Raw genomic sequence first — 16841 nt, 5'->3', positions numbered from 1 at the left:
AAAAGAAAGGAGATGTATACTTGAATATGATCAGCAAAATATTGATGGAAAAGATCTGTCCTTGCCAGCACTGAATATGCTCTGTGTGAATAACAAAGGAAAGAAAGTCGAGCAGTTGTGTGCATCACACTCAAGCAGTTACAAGCCAGAGGACTTTAGCACTTACACCACACTCTGACTACTGGTAAACAAACTGGGCACAAACTATTTAGGACTGTGCCATATAGCCCATAGAGCACATGTGGTCACTCAATCAGGGTTGCATAATTCAAAGTGACTAAAACAATGAGAAATCTAGAAGGCCAAAAATTGAATAGTTTTTTTCTCCACTTGTCATCAGGAGGCTATTTACTATGCAAATGAGTACCAGTATGTGTACACAGTCTTAGTCTTTTGTACACCTGCATGGATCTGTTATGTCGTCATTATCCTTCGACTGCTTTTTTTTCCCATTTTCTAACGTCATGAGTCACTAAATAAATACAGTGGTGCATACCCCGCCTTCTGAACAACCTCTATAATAAAGCAGTGGTGCATACCCCGCCTTCTGAACAACCTCTATAATAAAGCAGTGGTGCATACCCCACCTTCTGAACAACCTCTATAATAAAGCAGTGGTGCATAGCCCGCCTTCTGAACAACCTCTATAGTAAAGCAGTGGTGCATAGCCCGCCTTCTGAACAACCTCTATAGTAAAGCAGTGGTGCATAGCCCGCCTTCTGAACAACTTCTATAATAAAGCAGTGGTGCATACCCCACCTTCTGAACAACCTCTATAATAAAGCAGTGGTGCATACCCCGCCTTCTGAACAACCTCTATAATAAAGCAGTGGTGCATAGCCCGCCTTCTGAACAACCTCTATAATAAAGCAGTGGTGCATAGCCCGCCTTCTGAACAACCTCTATAATAAAGCAGTGGTGCATAGCCCGCCTACTGAACAACCTCTATAATAAAGCAGTGGTGCATAGCCCGCCTTCTGAACAACCTCTATAATAAAGCAGTGGTGCATAGCCCGCCTTCTGAACAACCTCTTTAATAAAGCAGTGGTGCATAGCCCGCCTTATGAACAACCTCTATAATAAAGCAGTGGTGCATAGCCCGCCTTCTGAACAACCTCTATAATAAAGCAGTGGTGCATACCCCGCCTTCTGAACAACCTCTATAATAAAGCAGTGGTGCATACCCCGCCTTCTGAACAACCTCTATAATAAAGCAGTGGTGCATACCCCACCTTCTGAACAACCTCTATAATAAAGCAGTGGTGCATACCCCGCCTTCTGAACAACCTCTATAATAAAGCAGTGGTGCATAGCCCGCCTTCTGAACAACCTCTATAATAAAGCAGTGGTGCATAGCCCGCCTTCTGTACAACCTCTATAATAAAGCAGTGGTGCATAGCCCGCCTTCTGTACAACCTCTATAATAAATACAGTGGTGCATACCCCGCCTTCTGAACAACCTCTATAATAAAGCAGTGGTGCATACCCCGCCTTCTGAACAACCTCTATAATAAATACAGTGGTGCATACCCTGCCTTCTGAACAACCTCTATAATAAAGCAGTGGTGCATAGCCCACCTTCTGAACAACCTCTATAATAAAGCAGTGGTGCATAGCCCGCCTTCTGAACAACCTCTATAATAAAGCAGTGGTGCATAGCCCGCCTTCTGAACAACCTCTATAATAAAGCAGTGGTGCATAGCCCGCCTTCTGAACAACCTCTATAATAAAGCAGTGGTGCATAGCCCACCTTCTGAACAACCTCTATAATAAAGCAGTGGTGCATAGCCCGCCTTCTGAACAACCTCTATAATAAAGCAGTGGTGCATAGCCCGCCTTCTGAACAACCTCTATAATAAAGCAGTGGTGCATAGCCCGCCTTCTGAACAACCTCTATAATAAAGCAGTGGTGCATACCCCGCCTTCTGAACAAACTCTATAATAAAGCAGTGGTGCATACCCCGCCTTCTGAACAACCTCTATAATAAAGCAGTGGTGCATACCCCGCCTTCTGAACAACCTCTATAATAAAGCAGTGGTGTATACCCCGCCTTCTGAACAACCTCTATAATAAAGCAGTGGTGCATAGCCCGCCTTCTGAGCAACCTCTATAATAAGGCAGTGGTGCATAGCCCGCCTTCTGAGCAACCTCTATAATAAAGCAGTGGTGCATAGCCCGCCTTCTGAGCAACCTCTATAATAAAGCAGTGGTGCATAGCCCGCCTTCTGAACAACCTCTATAATAAAGCAGTGGTGCATAGCCCGCCTTCTGAACAACCTCTATAATAAAGCAGTGGTGCATACCCCGCCTTCTGAGCAACCTCTATAATAAAGCAGTGGTGCATACCCCGCCTTCTGAGCAACCTCTATAATAAAGCAGTGGTGCATACCCCACCTTCTGAACAACCTCTATAATAAAGCAGTGGTGCATAGCCCGCCTTCTGAACAACCTCTATAATAAAGCAGTGGTGCATACCCCGCCTTCTGAACAACCTCTATAATAAAGTTGAGGACAGACACAATGATAGCTGTCCAGCAGAATGACATGCAGAGATGTTTTTGTGATTCAGGATAACCAAAGCCTCCTTCAAAGAAGATGGACACATCCTGATTTTCAAAGAAGATCAAGGTAAGTAGAAAATAACTGGTCCTAGCAAACAGGCAAGTTTTATTTAGCATATTAGAACAAAGATTCAAGTTGCAATTGTTGAGACATCCACCTGAAACAATGCCCATGAGCATGTCATAACTGACACATTCAACTTTAAGGTTACCTATCACTCCGTTAGCACATAAAATCTGGACAAATTCTAAAGTAATGGTGGGGGGGGGGGCAACGGCTCATAATCAGGGACAGATTTTGAGTATTGTTCTTATAAACTGAGAAGTTTGCTATAATAACAGGATTTGTATCAATGTCTATTTTCTAAAGGATATAAAGTCTAAAACTCAAATGTATGCAATTTAGTGACAAAAATTCTCAACAATTTGCTAGACAACCACAAATTTTATGAGGAATAAACCAAACACCTACAGCCACACTTTGCACAGCATTCTATGTAGGGAAAACTAAATGTAAATGCAGGCAAAGGATATGTCAACACATATACATCAAGATGAAAGATGAAAACAATGCCCTATATAGGCACATCAAATCCAACCCTACGCACCAGTTCAAGTTTTGCATTATTGAGCAAGTTAACTCAGGTGAGCAGGGGGGACCAAGTTATGTCTTCTTAGAATTTTTAGAACTTAAATGGCAACTTAGGACCAATGCCACCCAGCTATCAGGTTTAAATGAAAATGTTTAAATTTCCAGCATACTAAAACTCAAAGCTGGATATTATTTTGGGTAATTATGCACTGGTGCATAGGGTATGGATTTCATGGTTATGGAAAAAGTTTTAGTTAAGAATATTATATAAAAAACTGAAAAAATGTTTTTAATCTTAGCTGCAGTAATCTTTCAAGTGCACTGCGTATTGTTGTAAATTATTTCTTTGTAACTGTTACATGTTTTTACTAGCAGGTTTTACAACACAGTAGCTGTTTATGCTGACACTCTGAGGAAATTTTACTAATTTGAATATTATGTAATCAATTAATTTAGTATGATAAACTAACATAAAAGGCACAGTAGCGATGCAGGCAGTAAACAGTACTAAACAAAATGCAGGAAACAAAGCTGAAAGAACCGCTGCTTCATGAACTTTAAAATTTGGATTTATTGTGATACAAACAAGAGACGTGGTAAGCGCTTTCACCTGGATAGGCTTCTTCAGACCAAAAGAACAAAAGAACCCCCCCCCCTCTTGTACACCCTTATATGGCAAAAAAGGCGCAAAAACAGATAAACCATTAAAGGCACAGTGCAACTGTCATAGTACACAACATAAATAAAGTGCTTACTCTGAAATACATTAACCATAGTAAAATAAATACAAAATAAAAACGCCTATACCACTCATAAAACATCAATAGAGATGCACAAAAAACTGCATAAATTCATACTAATTGCACAACATTAACAATAAATCCTCTCATAAAAATGCTCTCATAATATATGTAAAAAGCACAGTCATACATATCACTTCAATCTCCTGGACTTCAGGAAAGGTCTCAATGGTACTTTCTCATTCAGTCCAGGAAAAACATCTGCTCTAACAATCCATTTAGATTCATTACTCTCAGTTCTACCCCTCACATCCCCCCCTAAAACTAGTGTGTGTAAGATCTAGTACTTTAAAACAAAAAAGATGTGTGGAATCATTAGACAAGCCCCCCAGCAACTTAAATATACCAACTCCGAGATCGCACTACAGTGGAGTGAACAGCAAAGTTCCCGTTCCGCACTGTACGTCAATCCCCATTCATTACGTTTGAGATTCCACAATCTCGAGATTCTGGTCCTCGGGATTCAGAATTTCGGGATTGTGGAATTTCGGTATTCCTTAGTGATCCCCTGTTCATATACCTGCAGTCTGTGTTTTGAAAGTTGATAATTTCAATTCACTAGTTAGCTGTTCGACCTTGAGAACTATTGAGAAAGTGAAAGGGACCACTACTACAGCACAACAGTGAAGCACTATGAAAACTATACAACTAAATACCACAATAACTCCATTTAGTGTTATATTGAGATTTTACTCTTTCAGGATTTTGCAGCATTTGACATTTTTGTTGCAAACTTGTATTCATTTACTTATTCTGATTTATAAATCTGACTTTTAAATTGGAGATAGTTAAAACTTTTCAGCTCAGATAAAGATATCATAATTCACACAATGTCAAGACCCTATAAACACCTACAATAATAGTCAAGGTGTATCTAACAAATGTTAATGGTGACAATTTTATTGTGTTATAAAATCAGAAATTAGCAGCTGACCTGATTTTTATATGTAGGCAGTTTCAATTTTTTTTCCCATAAATTGATTTTCACATACCTATTACATGTAACCTTGAGCATTCTCAAAGGCTACGTCACAGATGGCAAACATACAGCAGAAAGCCTGTCTGCAAAAGCTACCTTTTCACTGCATAATCTTGATGCCTCCATTAAAGAAGTTATTTAATTTATATAGTATTTTATTCGAAAACTAAATCTACTTTCAGACACAACTTGGGAGAATTACAAAAGCTGAAAGCAATTCTGCATAATCAGGAAGATAACTTGGAAAACCAGATGTGATAGATAAAGTAAGACATCATGAACAGAAGAACTGCAAGAAGCCTAGAATAGCAATGAATAATCTGTCCTTTATTTGTGCTAGCTAAAATATCAGCATTTGTCTTTATATACCTGATGCAGTCATATAAAAGAAACACATGGCAAATGATAGTAACTTCTGAATAACCAGAAAGTCAATTACATGAGACTCGTTCAAGAACAATCATATATAGAAGTAAGACTAAGCTTTTTAGTAGACTTGTCTCACTTTACTACAGATGGGCTGCTAAAATACTAGGTATCTAAAGATACAGCACATTTTAAATATTGTATAGTAAGACTTGGCCCTCCAGCTGCATTATCAGAAAAAAACACGTCAGGGTGTATTACATTAATGCAATAAACTAAAGTATTACAATAACAGGAAAATAAATATGCAAAACCTTAAAATGACATTAAAGATGATTTTCAATAGCCTTTGAAAAAAAGGTTCTAAAGCACAGTGGGTAAACTATTATGCCATAAGAATGGAAAACTACGTTTGAGTTCTATCAGATCCCTGTTACCTATTGTATGACCTTAACATTTTGTCACTGAGGCCCTACAGCTTCAAAATTCAGATATGCAGGCTGCCAGACTGATTAAAATAGATCCAGAAAAGATGGAAACTATTCAACAGAAGCCATACACTCAGAGCATGGCATATTACGGCCATGAATTCGTTAGGCTTGTGTGTGGCACAAAAGAACACACTGATATCTCATCTGATAGTACGGATATTCTGCCATGGGTTGCTAGGAGAAGTGACAAACTCCCAGTCATGCGTAACTTCTACATGTATCCATCTAAGAAAAAGCTTAATCATTAGGTGCGATGTAAGTGTTGAAACTTCTTTCATATCAGTATACTACGTAGCATTTGGCTAGCCAGCTATCTTTGTTATATTATATCTATAGTTGCTTCACTACTAAACTTCATCCCTATCTCTCCCTACCCCCAGTCACTTTTTCTGATACTAAAGGCTGCTAAACATTTCTATGACCATTGTACCAAGCTGTACTACAACCACCCTTCTAATGACCTTGTAGTGAATGTATTTGAAAAGCACAATGTAGTTTAAATGTGCAGGGAAAGGTACACTGTAAAAGGAAATGATATGGTCAGTGAAAGCACAGTGCTATAATGGTTAGCAGTGGTGTCTCACAGTTGCTGGGTCACAAATTCAGTTGCAGACAGCTTGCTTTGTCTGTAGCCAGCATGTACTTTTACCATGGCCTCATGCCTCCTCCCACATAACAATGACCTTCAGTCTTATCTACAGTGTTTAGGCATGCAAGTGAGTGTGCATGCTGGGATGGAATGGTGTGCCATCCAGGCCTATTTCTAAGGTTATGCCCAATACATATGTCAAATTCCCTCTACCCAGTATAAGATAAAGCAGGTTTTGGAAAGATAAAAAATGAATGAACACAATCATAACAAGCTGAATCACTATTTGACAAGACGTGAACCTTAAGGCGGACAGGTGACTACATATGGTAAAACTGAGTGCAAGTTAAACTGATGAGATTCAAACACAAGAATTTGCATACTGCACCACAGCTCATAAATAAATTGTTTTTCTGTCTACAATATTTGTTATAAATGTGGCATACTGCTATAGTACAATAGATGGCAGATATGCACTACAACTTTTTGTCAAGGGGAAATGAATAAAATAGCCCAAGGTTTGCAAATTACTTTTTTTTTATAAAATGTTTCAAGAATCATTTTCTAATGACAGCATCCAACCACACACACTATATCTATATGGATCTGTTTGCATGCAAAACTGCTTTGCATAGTAAATACCATGATAATTCTTTCAGATATCCAGTGAGAACAAACCTGGTTTGCACATGTTAAATTCCATAGCACCTCCTGAGTTAAGAAGCTTCTGTACAAGAAACTTGGCCAACACTGTGGGAGACAGAAGGACAGGTCTCTTGCGCTGACACTGATATGGAAGGACCAAACTATAAGGGATCAGATTAAGACTTTTGCTGAGGTTCTCTGAATCCACATCTAAAAAACAAGAAGCACATGTCACTTAAATATCCAACAGGCTACGTGGTATGCAAAATGATATACTCAACATTCATTTCAGTCAAGAAATCATTGCAAAATATCTAACATAAAATCTACAGCACTGGGATTTTTTCCACTGCAGACAATGACAGGTTGAATGTTAACTTTTTACTTGCTGTCTCTTGATATAATGATGTATGATGTTATGACCAAAGGCCGTCACTGAACCATTTAAGAATTGTGGCTGTTTTACACACTGCTCTTAATCAGATCTTGGAATATTTTGAAAATGCAGGACATTTTCGTCTATTTGGAATGAGGTTACCTTCTTGTTTATCTGGAGATGCTTTGAAGAGTTCAAAGGCAGATCGAGTTAAACTAAAGGAAGACCCCGGAACAAGCCGCACCCTTTCATTGCTATTCATTCGCTTGTATTTGTTGTCAGTTCTAACAAACTAGTAAAAGGAAGAAAAAAAAAGCATGTCAAGGTGTCGCCTTATGTTTTATTCTTAGATGATTGACATCAATGGTGGCTAACATTACAGAAAGGGGTAAAGAAACATGAAGAAACTGAATTTTGAATTAGCCTGCATTGCAAAATTGATATGTCAATATATAAGAAATTGGTAAAACACAAACAAAATGCAAATAAAATATATTGTAAAGTGTACCATCTTCATTAATAAAAAAAAGCTACTGTACAAAGATGACTTACCTTGGCTGAAAATGAACATTTGACTACTGGGGCCTATTAGACCAGGACTGATAGCATATGCCATTAAAGAAGATTTAACAACAACTGATATGGGTAAACATGTCAATACAATGCTCATGTTTTTATAATCTTCACCCTTAATTTTCTACATACACACACCTATATATATATATATATATATATATATATATATTGCTACTTGGTGTTTCTAGAAGATGATTTTGGAGAAATGTATAATAATGTCCAACCTGTAGTTTTAATATGGTAAATGTATAAAACTGCAGAATACCATACTCAGTTTCTGTGCAACAAAAAACAGTGCAAAACCCTGAGTTAATGTGGTAAACTGTCAATATTTGGTTGTGACACTTTAATATTGTCATTGTGAGCACCAGGTGTTTAAAGTGAGCATCAATCATTTTGACACGAACTGTTGTCACAAAGTCACACTGTACAAAAATTACAAATTAATAAACGGGAAGGAATTTTTATTTATTTTTGTTACGCAGTTATCAGACACGCCCTGGAGGGGGAGGGAAGCATCTTAGCCATGACAAAGGAAACATTTGTTATATTGAATATGTGTGTGCAGTTGAAAACTGCTAAAATTATGAAAGAAGTTGAAACACTTAAGACTCCAAAAGTGCATCATACATTTATATTATTATCAGTCACCAGACATTGTAAATATCAAATAATGTGAAAGGAAAATGCTCTGCAATGCTGATGCGAAAGAGTTGTGCAAATAGGATCTAAAATGAAGTGCCTTGCTCAGGAGATGAGATAATTTTAAATCATTAAGTCAAGTTATGGAATCAGTTAAGGTAAGAGAATTCACAAGTGCTCCTCTTTTATACCCGTATACACCTTGAGCTGTATGCAAGTGCATGCTAAATGCCCTCTTAACCTTTGTTTCCACATTTACATACATATGAGGCTCTTAAATAAATCGTCGGAGTTTTTGAAACACAGCCTGCATGTGTCAGATGCTGTTTTCCAGATTTATTTTACATGATGGGGGTTAATTGGCACAATGGCTAAAGTGTTTAGCTTACAGACACAAGGTATAGGGTTTGATTTTCACCTAAGGAAACATGGCTTGGTTTCAAAACATCCCCTGAGGTCATTAGCCTAGTAAACACCTATGAACCTATGTTATGCCACTGTAAAAATGCACCATCCAGAAATGGATCCAGAACTCCATACTGATGACTCCCTTGTAATATGGTACTTCCCCCACCAAGATGAGTCAGTGCACATGGTATGCTAAACCTAATTAATGTAAATAACATTTCCGGATTCTGAGTTGTGCGACATTCCTGCCTGTCAGTGAAAGGAAAACCTGCTTTGTAGGGCAGTCAAATCAGCAATCAATGCACAAACCCATCAAGCAAATTCAGTAACTAAAGCAATCTGGTTGTCTTGTCTAGTGTAGAAGAATGGAGCTCAACTCCAACATAGGTGACTCCAACTTGACTAATAGCCTCACTACTTCAGGAACTGGATGGGGTGAGAGAGGACAAAAGGGGGGGAGCCTACTCACTTCTCTCCGGGGGGAGGTGGAAGTATATCTGTGTGTTCTTTCTTTAACTGACAAAACAAAGCTGCAAAAGGACTTTGCAGATCTCTGCAAATAGCTCACATAATTAACTTACTCTAAATGGTCCAAATAGCAGCCATGCCTTTTGTTACACAGTAAAAACTAATAAAATCCTCCACATTAGCTATTATCACACCCAACACAGTACTCACAACTGTATCGGGAAAGTACAGACAGCTAGGAGTAACTCTGTATCCAGCTTTGTCATTCAAAGCCATACAACAACTTGGGTCATTCAAAAGACTTGGCTCAGCTCCAACTGCCCACTCCGTCTCTAACCACATAAACAAGATAACTAGGCTAGTTCTAGTTAAGATTGTCTTTATTCCCATACTTGAATACTCTTCTCTCTACCAAGTATCTCCCTCTGCTCACCTATTAGTATTTATATCTGTATATTCAATGACCAACCTCTGCAACTGTAGCACCACTGGCTACAGAAATAGCTCAGTTTGTCCTTCTGTTATCCAATTTTACCTTCAAGAATACCAAGTTCTACCCCTCTCTTGGAAACAGGATACAAATAAACTTCTCCCCCTATCCTCTTAAGAGTCACAGGAATAATGTTTTGACTGTAATAAGACCTTCCCACACTCACCGCTGCAGAAAAAAAGCTTTACTAAAATGTTTCCTTCTAATTGCAATCACCTCCCCATAGATAACAGGCAAATTTCAGAAAACTCACCTTCCCGGAAAAAAAAAATGGCTAAACATTTTAAAGTCACCTGAAATGTTCCTTCTTCCAGGTCAAAGGGTAATACTATGCAGTAATCCTCTCCCAAATACCTTACCTCAGTACTCTAAGCAGTAGGACTTGCAAGCCCACAAAAGAATTATTGTCATTATAAACATTTAAATAGTCTTACCCCCCCAACACTAACTAGAATATAAAGGCCCATGTTGCTACTAACAGTCTTAAAATATAACCCCCCCCCCATAAGATCTATAAAGGCACACTGTTCTAAACAACAGCATTATGGCAGGTTCCCACACTGGTTGCCACACACATAAAATCATGCAGAAAACACTAAAACAAAAGATATATTTTAATTATCTATAATTGGAAAATGGCTTTCTAGGGAAAATGATGAAATGTTATCAATTAAGTTTTACTCTTTATACTTCTGTGTATCACCTCAGTAATATATGTACAAATATCTGCATCTCACACATCCACTCAAACAGCATGCTTATAAAACAATGCAAAACTTGTCTAGGTTTAACCCAGAAATATTCATTAGCAACCTATCATACATTAACTGGAACATCTTAAAACTCCTCCCCTTCAATGATGTTATGAATGAATTCAATACAACTTTCCTAAATATCTTAAATATCCTTGCACCCGTTAGAACGAAGACACTAAAACAAATAATGCAATTTGGCTATCCAAATGAGTAGAATGCAGGATAGAGAAAAAGCATGAAAAGACTGGCAGGAATATAAAACGTCACATCGTCTCAAAACATTCGGAATGCTCCACAACTGTACTAAAAACTAATTAATGTGTGCTTGAACACTAGGATCATAGGATCAAAGGAAGTTACTAGGCTATTGGCCCTGAGGCCCTTACAAGCTTAGCCAAGAATTAGCCCATGTTCCAACAAGTTAGCACCCAATGCCCCTGTCCGGCAGGGACACAGGTGGAATCCCAGGGGTGTATTTTCTGTTCCCCATCCAGTTATCCAGGTTGCGCTTAAAAAGGGTTAATGAGGGACTCTGCTTGACATGGAGAGGGAGTTTATTCCACAGAAGGGGGATGTCTCTGGGACACAAATCTGTCCTGCCAACAAGTCCGACTGATGTCACAGACCAGGTTGAGGTCACGCGTGCAGGTTACTCAAGTGGAGCTTGACTTGCGGATATGCAGCAGTCCCATCAAGGTGGTGTCTGAAATTGCTTTGTATGCCAGACAGAGGTCATCTCTGAGGAGTCTATATGAGACTGAGTAGAGGGACAAGGCTTTTAGCCTATCTGTCTATGGTAGCTGTTTGAGGCCCTGGAGTTTCCTGGTGAGGAAGCTCTGTGGTGTCTCCAGCCACTGTATGTGCTTTGTGAGGTACATGCCGAAAGGGGCATTGTACTTAATAATGGGCCTTATAAGGGAAGAATACAGGGATCTTATGACCTCCTTGTCCCTGAATGAGATACCCTTCTTAATAAGATGGGTCATGTAAAAAGCTTTTCGTACAATGGAAGCAATATGGTAGTCAAAAGTCAGTTTTCTATCAACCTGGGTGCCCAAGTCCATCATGACTGATTGTGTGTTTAAGACCTTGTTATTTATATGATAATTTGTGGGGACATCACTCTCCCCAAAGAGGATGATGATGCATTTTTTGGCATTCAGTTTGAGGCCATGTTTCCAGCACCAGTCATTTGGTTGGGTGAGACCCTCTGGGAGGATGTCCACATCACTAGGGGAATTGATGACAGCACCCAGCTTGCAGTTATCTGCAACCTTGGTTAGCTGTAGCTGACTGGTTTTGGTCTGCACCTCAGAGACATATATCCCAAACAACAGATGCCCCAAGAGCAATCCCAGGGTTACATCACTCATTATGGGTCTACTGCTTGAGGTGGCTTCCCCAATTCTGACTACGTGAGTTCCATCAGTGAGCCAGTTTGCTACCCATGTGGTAACATATGGATTGATGCCTAGCTGAGACAGTTTATCTGTTATGCCTGAGTGAGGAATAGTGTCGAAGGCTTTGGCCAGGTCAAAGTACGCAATGTGCACTGTCCTCCCCTCATCCATTGCTTTGGTGACTCTCTCAAAGAAGTCAACCAGATTTAACAGACATGACCTCCCCTTGATAAAGCCAAACCGTGTGGGGTCGAGTGTTAGGAGGTTGCCAATGTCCCTGTTAATGAGGTCCATGATATATTCAGGTAGTTAGGCTGATGAGTCTATAATTTTCTGGATCAGTGGACGCTCCACCTTTGTGAAAAGGGATGACTGTGGCTGTTCTCCACTCGGCTGGGATAAAGCCTGTACTCAGGCTTTGGTTCAATACGGTGCCTAATTGTGCTGCAAGTTCATGTAGGATGCAGCATGGGATGATATTGGGTCCCACGGAGTCTGCATTTTTTGCCTTTGAGAGGGCAGTGATGACCTGTTCCCTAGAGATAAGGGGAGGGGGGCAAGTACTGGGGATGTCCTGATTTACTGATGGGGTGGGACAAAGGGGTGAAGTTTTCACTGAATTTGTCAGCCAGCAAGTTGGCTATATCTACAGCATTTGTGTGTGTGGTGTCCTTGACCACCAGTTCTGAACAGACCTGGATGCTTCCTTTGAGATTGTGGGCATATGCAAAGACAGCCTTATGACTGCCTCTAGTAGATATGGCCAATTTAGACTCAAAGTTGGCTTTAGAGGCTTTCACTAGTGCTCTTATTTGCTTATTCAGGCTAAGGAGAGACTGCTTCCAGTTGGGTACCTGTTCCCTCTTGGTCCTGGACAGTAATGTTTTCCTTTTGTTATATAGTTTATTTATTGCAGATGTCCACCAGACATGTTTACTCTTCCTTGCAGAGGATGATTTTGTCCTTTCGGGTAATCCTGAGTCAATTCATCTATATAAATGCTTGTATGGTACTTTGGTGTAAATCTGGACATTGGTGCCAGTTCCTACAGAGGGGGAGGGGGCTGTGAAGCTGTTTATACCATCCCTCAGGAGACTGTAATCAGCTTTGGAGAAGTTTTTATGTCTGATCTTAGCTCGAGTGGGGTCAGGGGAGATGGTGACTTTGAAAGTGACCACTTTATGATTGTATCTTACCAGGAAGGATGATACTGTAGGGGTGCTGCAGTGGTTACTCATGTTGTTTAATATCAAGTCCAAGATATTATTACCTCTTGTGGGGTTATTGACTAGCTGTTCCAAGGCATTTGCATTGATGAAATTGAGGAATCTCTGGGCATTTGTGTTCTGACATGAGTAGTTTTTCCAATATATGGTTAGGTAGTTAAAGTCACCCAGGATCAGGGTAAAGGATTGAATCTTGATAGACTCGAAGAGGTCCAGATAAGTGGAGTGGGCATCTTGAGTCAAATTTAGGGGCCTGTAGTTAGCTATGATTTGACTAGGGATCTTGTCAACAGTTAACTGCACCTGGAGTGTCTCCTGTGTGTCATACTGTTTGACCAGCCCAGAGGTGTGTGTGTCTTTAATATGCATATATTGAAACTCCACCTCCTTTGGCTTTGCTGCCCAGAGTTTGGAGTCTGAATGTATGATAGGATGAGTAACCAGGTAAGGCTGGGGTGCTCTCCGCAACCAGGTTGTTGTGACTGAACAAATGTCAGCATCTTCCAGGTTTAAGAATGCTTGCAATGAGTACAGTTTTATGCTTAGAGTCCTAGCATTTAGCAGCATGACCTTTAATCTGCGTGTTGTTGAAATTGTTATGTTGGTAGTATTGTCCTCATGATTTTTTCTAAAAAAGGCACTATGGGGGAGGCAAGGGTCTTTGCCAGAAGGCTAAAGTCCAGGTGAGACAGATGCAGACCATCTCTAGCAAAGCTTCATGGTCTGTCAATCATATCTACCCAGGCTGTTAGTTACTGTATCCCCTGGAACACCACCAGAAACTAAGCCGATTGTTAAAGTCAATCATTTTCTGTTTGTATTGAGGCATCATTCTGGGTGATGGTGAAATGCTGCTTAAGGCTAGGGACATACCTGCCTCGGACAAATATTCAGGGAGTGATGTCTCTCTTCATATAGTCCAGAGAGGTGCATCAAAAGTCATTCATGCCAACATGGACTATGACAGAGTCATAACAGTACCTGTTGTTGAGAGACTTGAGTGGGTGTGTGATATGGTGGATTCTGGCACCTGAGAAACAACTAACTGTGACTATCTTCTTATCCAGACTGGTGAGAGGCACATCTGTGTGTCTCACAATGGAGTCTCCAATGACTAATATGTTGGGTTTATGGTAAGGCCTTAGTGGTTGTGAGACACAGGTGTGTGGACTATGCGAGGTATGTGATGTGGAGGGTTGTGGAGTTGCATGTCTCACAAATTGTGTTCCTTGGTGGTAGTAGTAGATGGTTGTCCATGTACATGAGGCAGTTGCTATACTGTCTCAGGATGCCCATATCAACCAGCCTGGCAGGAAAAACCATAGGAAACTGTCCATCCATATTTGTCAATCTGAGGAGAGAGGCCAGGGAGAGCAAAGGCCTAAAGCCCAAGTGCTTAAAGAAAAACTAAGAGGCTTAGAATAACACTTACAATTTAAACAGGCTGAAAACAAGCATTAATAAGTGTAGCAGAAAAGATGCAGTTGAACACTTTTGAGAACAAGTAGCCGAAAAAGCAAGATGAAGTAATAGAGTAGGAGGAGGAGGAAACACAAGTACTGTAAAAGCAGCTGAATAAGGACTGCAAATTCAAAATACTGAAGACATTTTTAATGGAGGGACAAGCCCCCCTGCACCCCTCATGTGAGGGGGCTGTGCCACTACACCCCCTGCTAACTATATATATATATATATATATATATATATATATATATATATATATATATATACATACATACACACACACACACACACACACACACCAACTCCAAGATCACAATTCCATCATTCAGTATTTTGAATTTTCAGGCTTTTGGGATTCAGTCTTCTGAAGTAGACCCTTTATATATATTTATATATATATATATTCACTACGAAATTTAGAAATCCCAAAATCTCGAGTTTCAGAATATTGAGTTCAGAATCTCGAGATCTTGGAAAATCGAAATTGTGAACCTCCCCCAAACACCACCCAACACACTAAAATGTTTATGCAGGGGGGCAAGCCCCCCTTCGTCCCACATACCCCACGCAACTTAAATATACCAACTCCGAGGACAAGGGAAATCTCCCGGTCTGTGCTGTATGCCGATCTCTGTTCAGGATTTGAAGTTTTGAGCTTTGAAATTCTGAACGGAACCCATATATATATATATATATATATATATATCTTTATACATACACACAATATATATAAATAATGGTGTGCCATTCTCAAGCTAAGATGCAAGAGTTTGGGTCAAGGATGTTTGTTATGATAGAGAATGGGGGAGAATTATGGAGCTTGAAGGGAGAATACAGGAGCTGGAGGTGGTGGTGGGCATAACATTTAAGGGACAAGGGGAGAGTGGGAATGAGCATAAGTTTGCAAGAGAAGACTTGTAGACCAGGTCCATGTAAGGGAGGGAGCCCGCAGTACTGAAAGTGGAGCGTGAAAATTTGCAGATAGGCAGGTACTGATACGGTGAATATGAGAGGCAAAATGTAAAGAAACAGAATAGGATTCTGGGAAGTGAAGACTCAGTCTTAAGGAAAATAAAAGTTTTGGCAAGAGAAATAAGGCAGGCAGGCTTACACTGAATTATAAGTTATGGCAGGGATTCCCCTATGAAATATTAGCACAGAAGAGTTCATCACCCAGTCACTGGAGCACAAGGGATTGGGAAGGCAAACTGACATTAACAAACAGTGGTTTTGCAGAGGTCAACCCACCTTGCAAATTCCAAAACTTGTTTGTGTAACTTCACACTTGCAGAACATTACAGAATACTGAAAATCCCCAAAACAATGCATAGTAGCCTCTCACAAACACAGTCAGGCCACGCCACATAGAAACTCACAGGCAACACTTTTGAACAAACTTGGGTAACAGTAACACTGTAAAAACTCTCTCAGAAAATTAGAACCTAACCAAATTTCCCTCAGTGGGTTGTAGATAAGCCCATGGAGGAAGGTGACCATGTTGTCACAAAGGTGGATTGGGCAGATGCAATTCTGTGGTTCAGATAAACACCAATGACTTGTCAGAGGAATACATCCGAGTTGTATATGGTGAGGACTGAGTGATAAGGGAGCTGCCATGCTGAGGTGCCATTTTCAGAATTGCTATCAGTGCCAGCAGCCAGCGCAGTGATGAAGGAGATGATGACAGAGATTAGAGATGGGCTGTGATAGTAAACAGGAGAGACAGGCTAGGGATTAGGAGGTGGATGGCTGAGCGAGACAAAGTAGAGAGAATAGAAGACATCCATGCAATGGACAGCACAAAAGGGACATTGGTGCTCAGAGTTGTGTTACAGTGTTAATTTAAAGGTGTATGATTATACTGAGAAGTAAGATGGAAATGGGGAAAGGGCATCGCAGAAGGTGATCTTGTTAGTATAAACAAAAGAGAGAAAAACCTGGCAGGGAATACAGCAAAGAAATGACTTAGAACACAGCTTACTGTGATGAAGGTGGGAACTGCTGTCTTCATA

General features: G+C 40.0%; 1 protein-coding gene across 2 annotated transcripts in view; it reads right to left on the bottom strand.

Annotated features, from left to right (window-relative positions):
* The window catches only part of CARD11 (caspase recruitment domain family member 11), a 2459919-nt gene that overhangs the window by 139331 nt on the left and 2303747 nt on the right, over positions 1 to 16841 (bottom strand). For both annotated transcript variants that reach the window (XM_044089102.1, XM_044089103.1), the window contains 2 exons: positions 7563 to 7692; positions 7058 to 7234 (listed from right to left, as the gene is read on the bottom strand). In XM_044089102.1, the coding sequence (XP_043945037.1) occupies positions 7058 to 7234; positions 7563 to 7692 (307 nt within the window). The remainder of the gene's footprint in view (positions 1 to 7057; positions 7235 to 7562; positions 7693 to 16841) is intronic.

The sequence above is a fragment of the Protopterus annectens genome, chromosome 12.part0, assembly GCF_019279795.1.
Source record: "Protopterus annectens isolate FY-2018-M chromosome 12.part0, PAN1.0, whole genome shotgun sequence".
NCBI classification, from domain to species: Eukaryota; Metazoa; Chordata; order Ceratodontiformes; family Protopteridae; genus Protopterus; species Protopterus annectens.
Note: the sequence above shows the minus strand (reverse complement) of the source record. Positions and strands in the feature narration are given on the sequence as shown.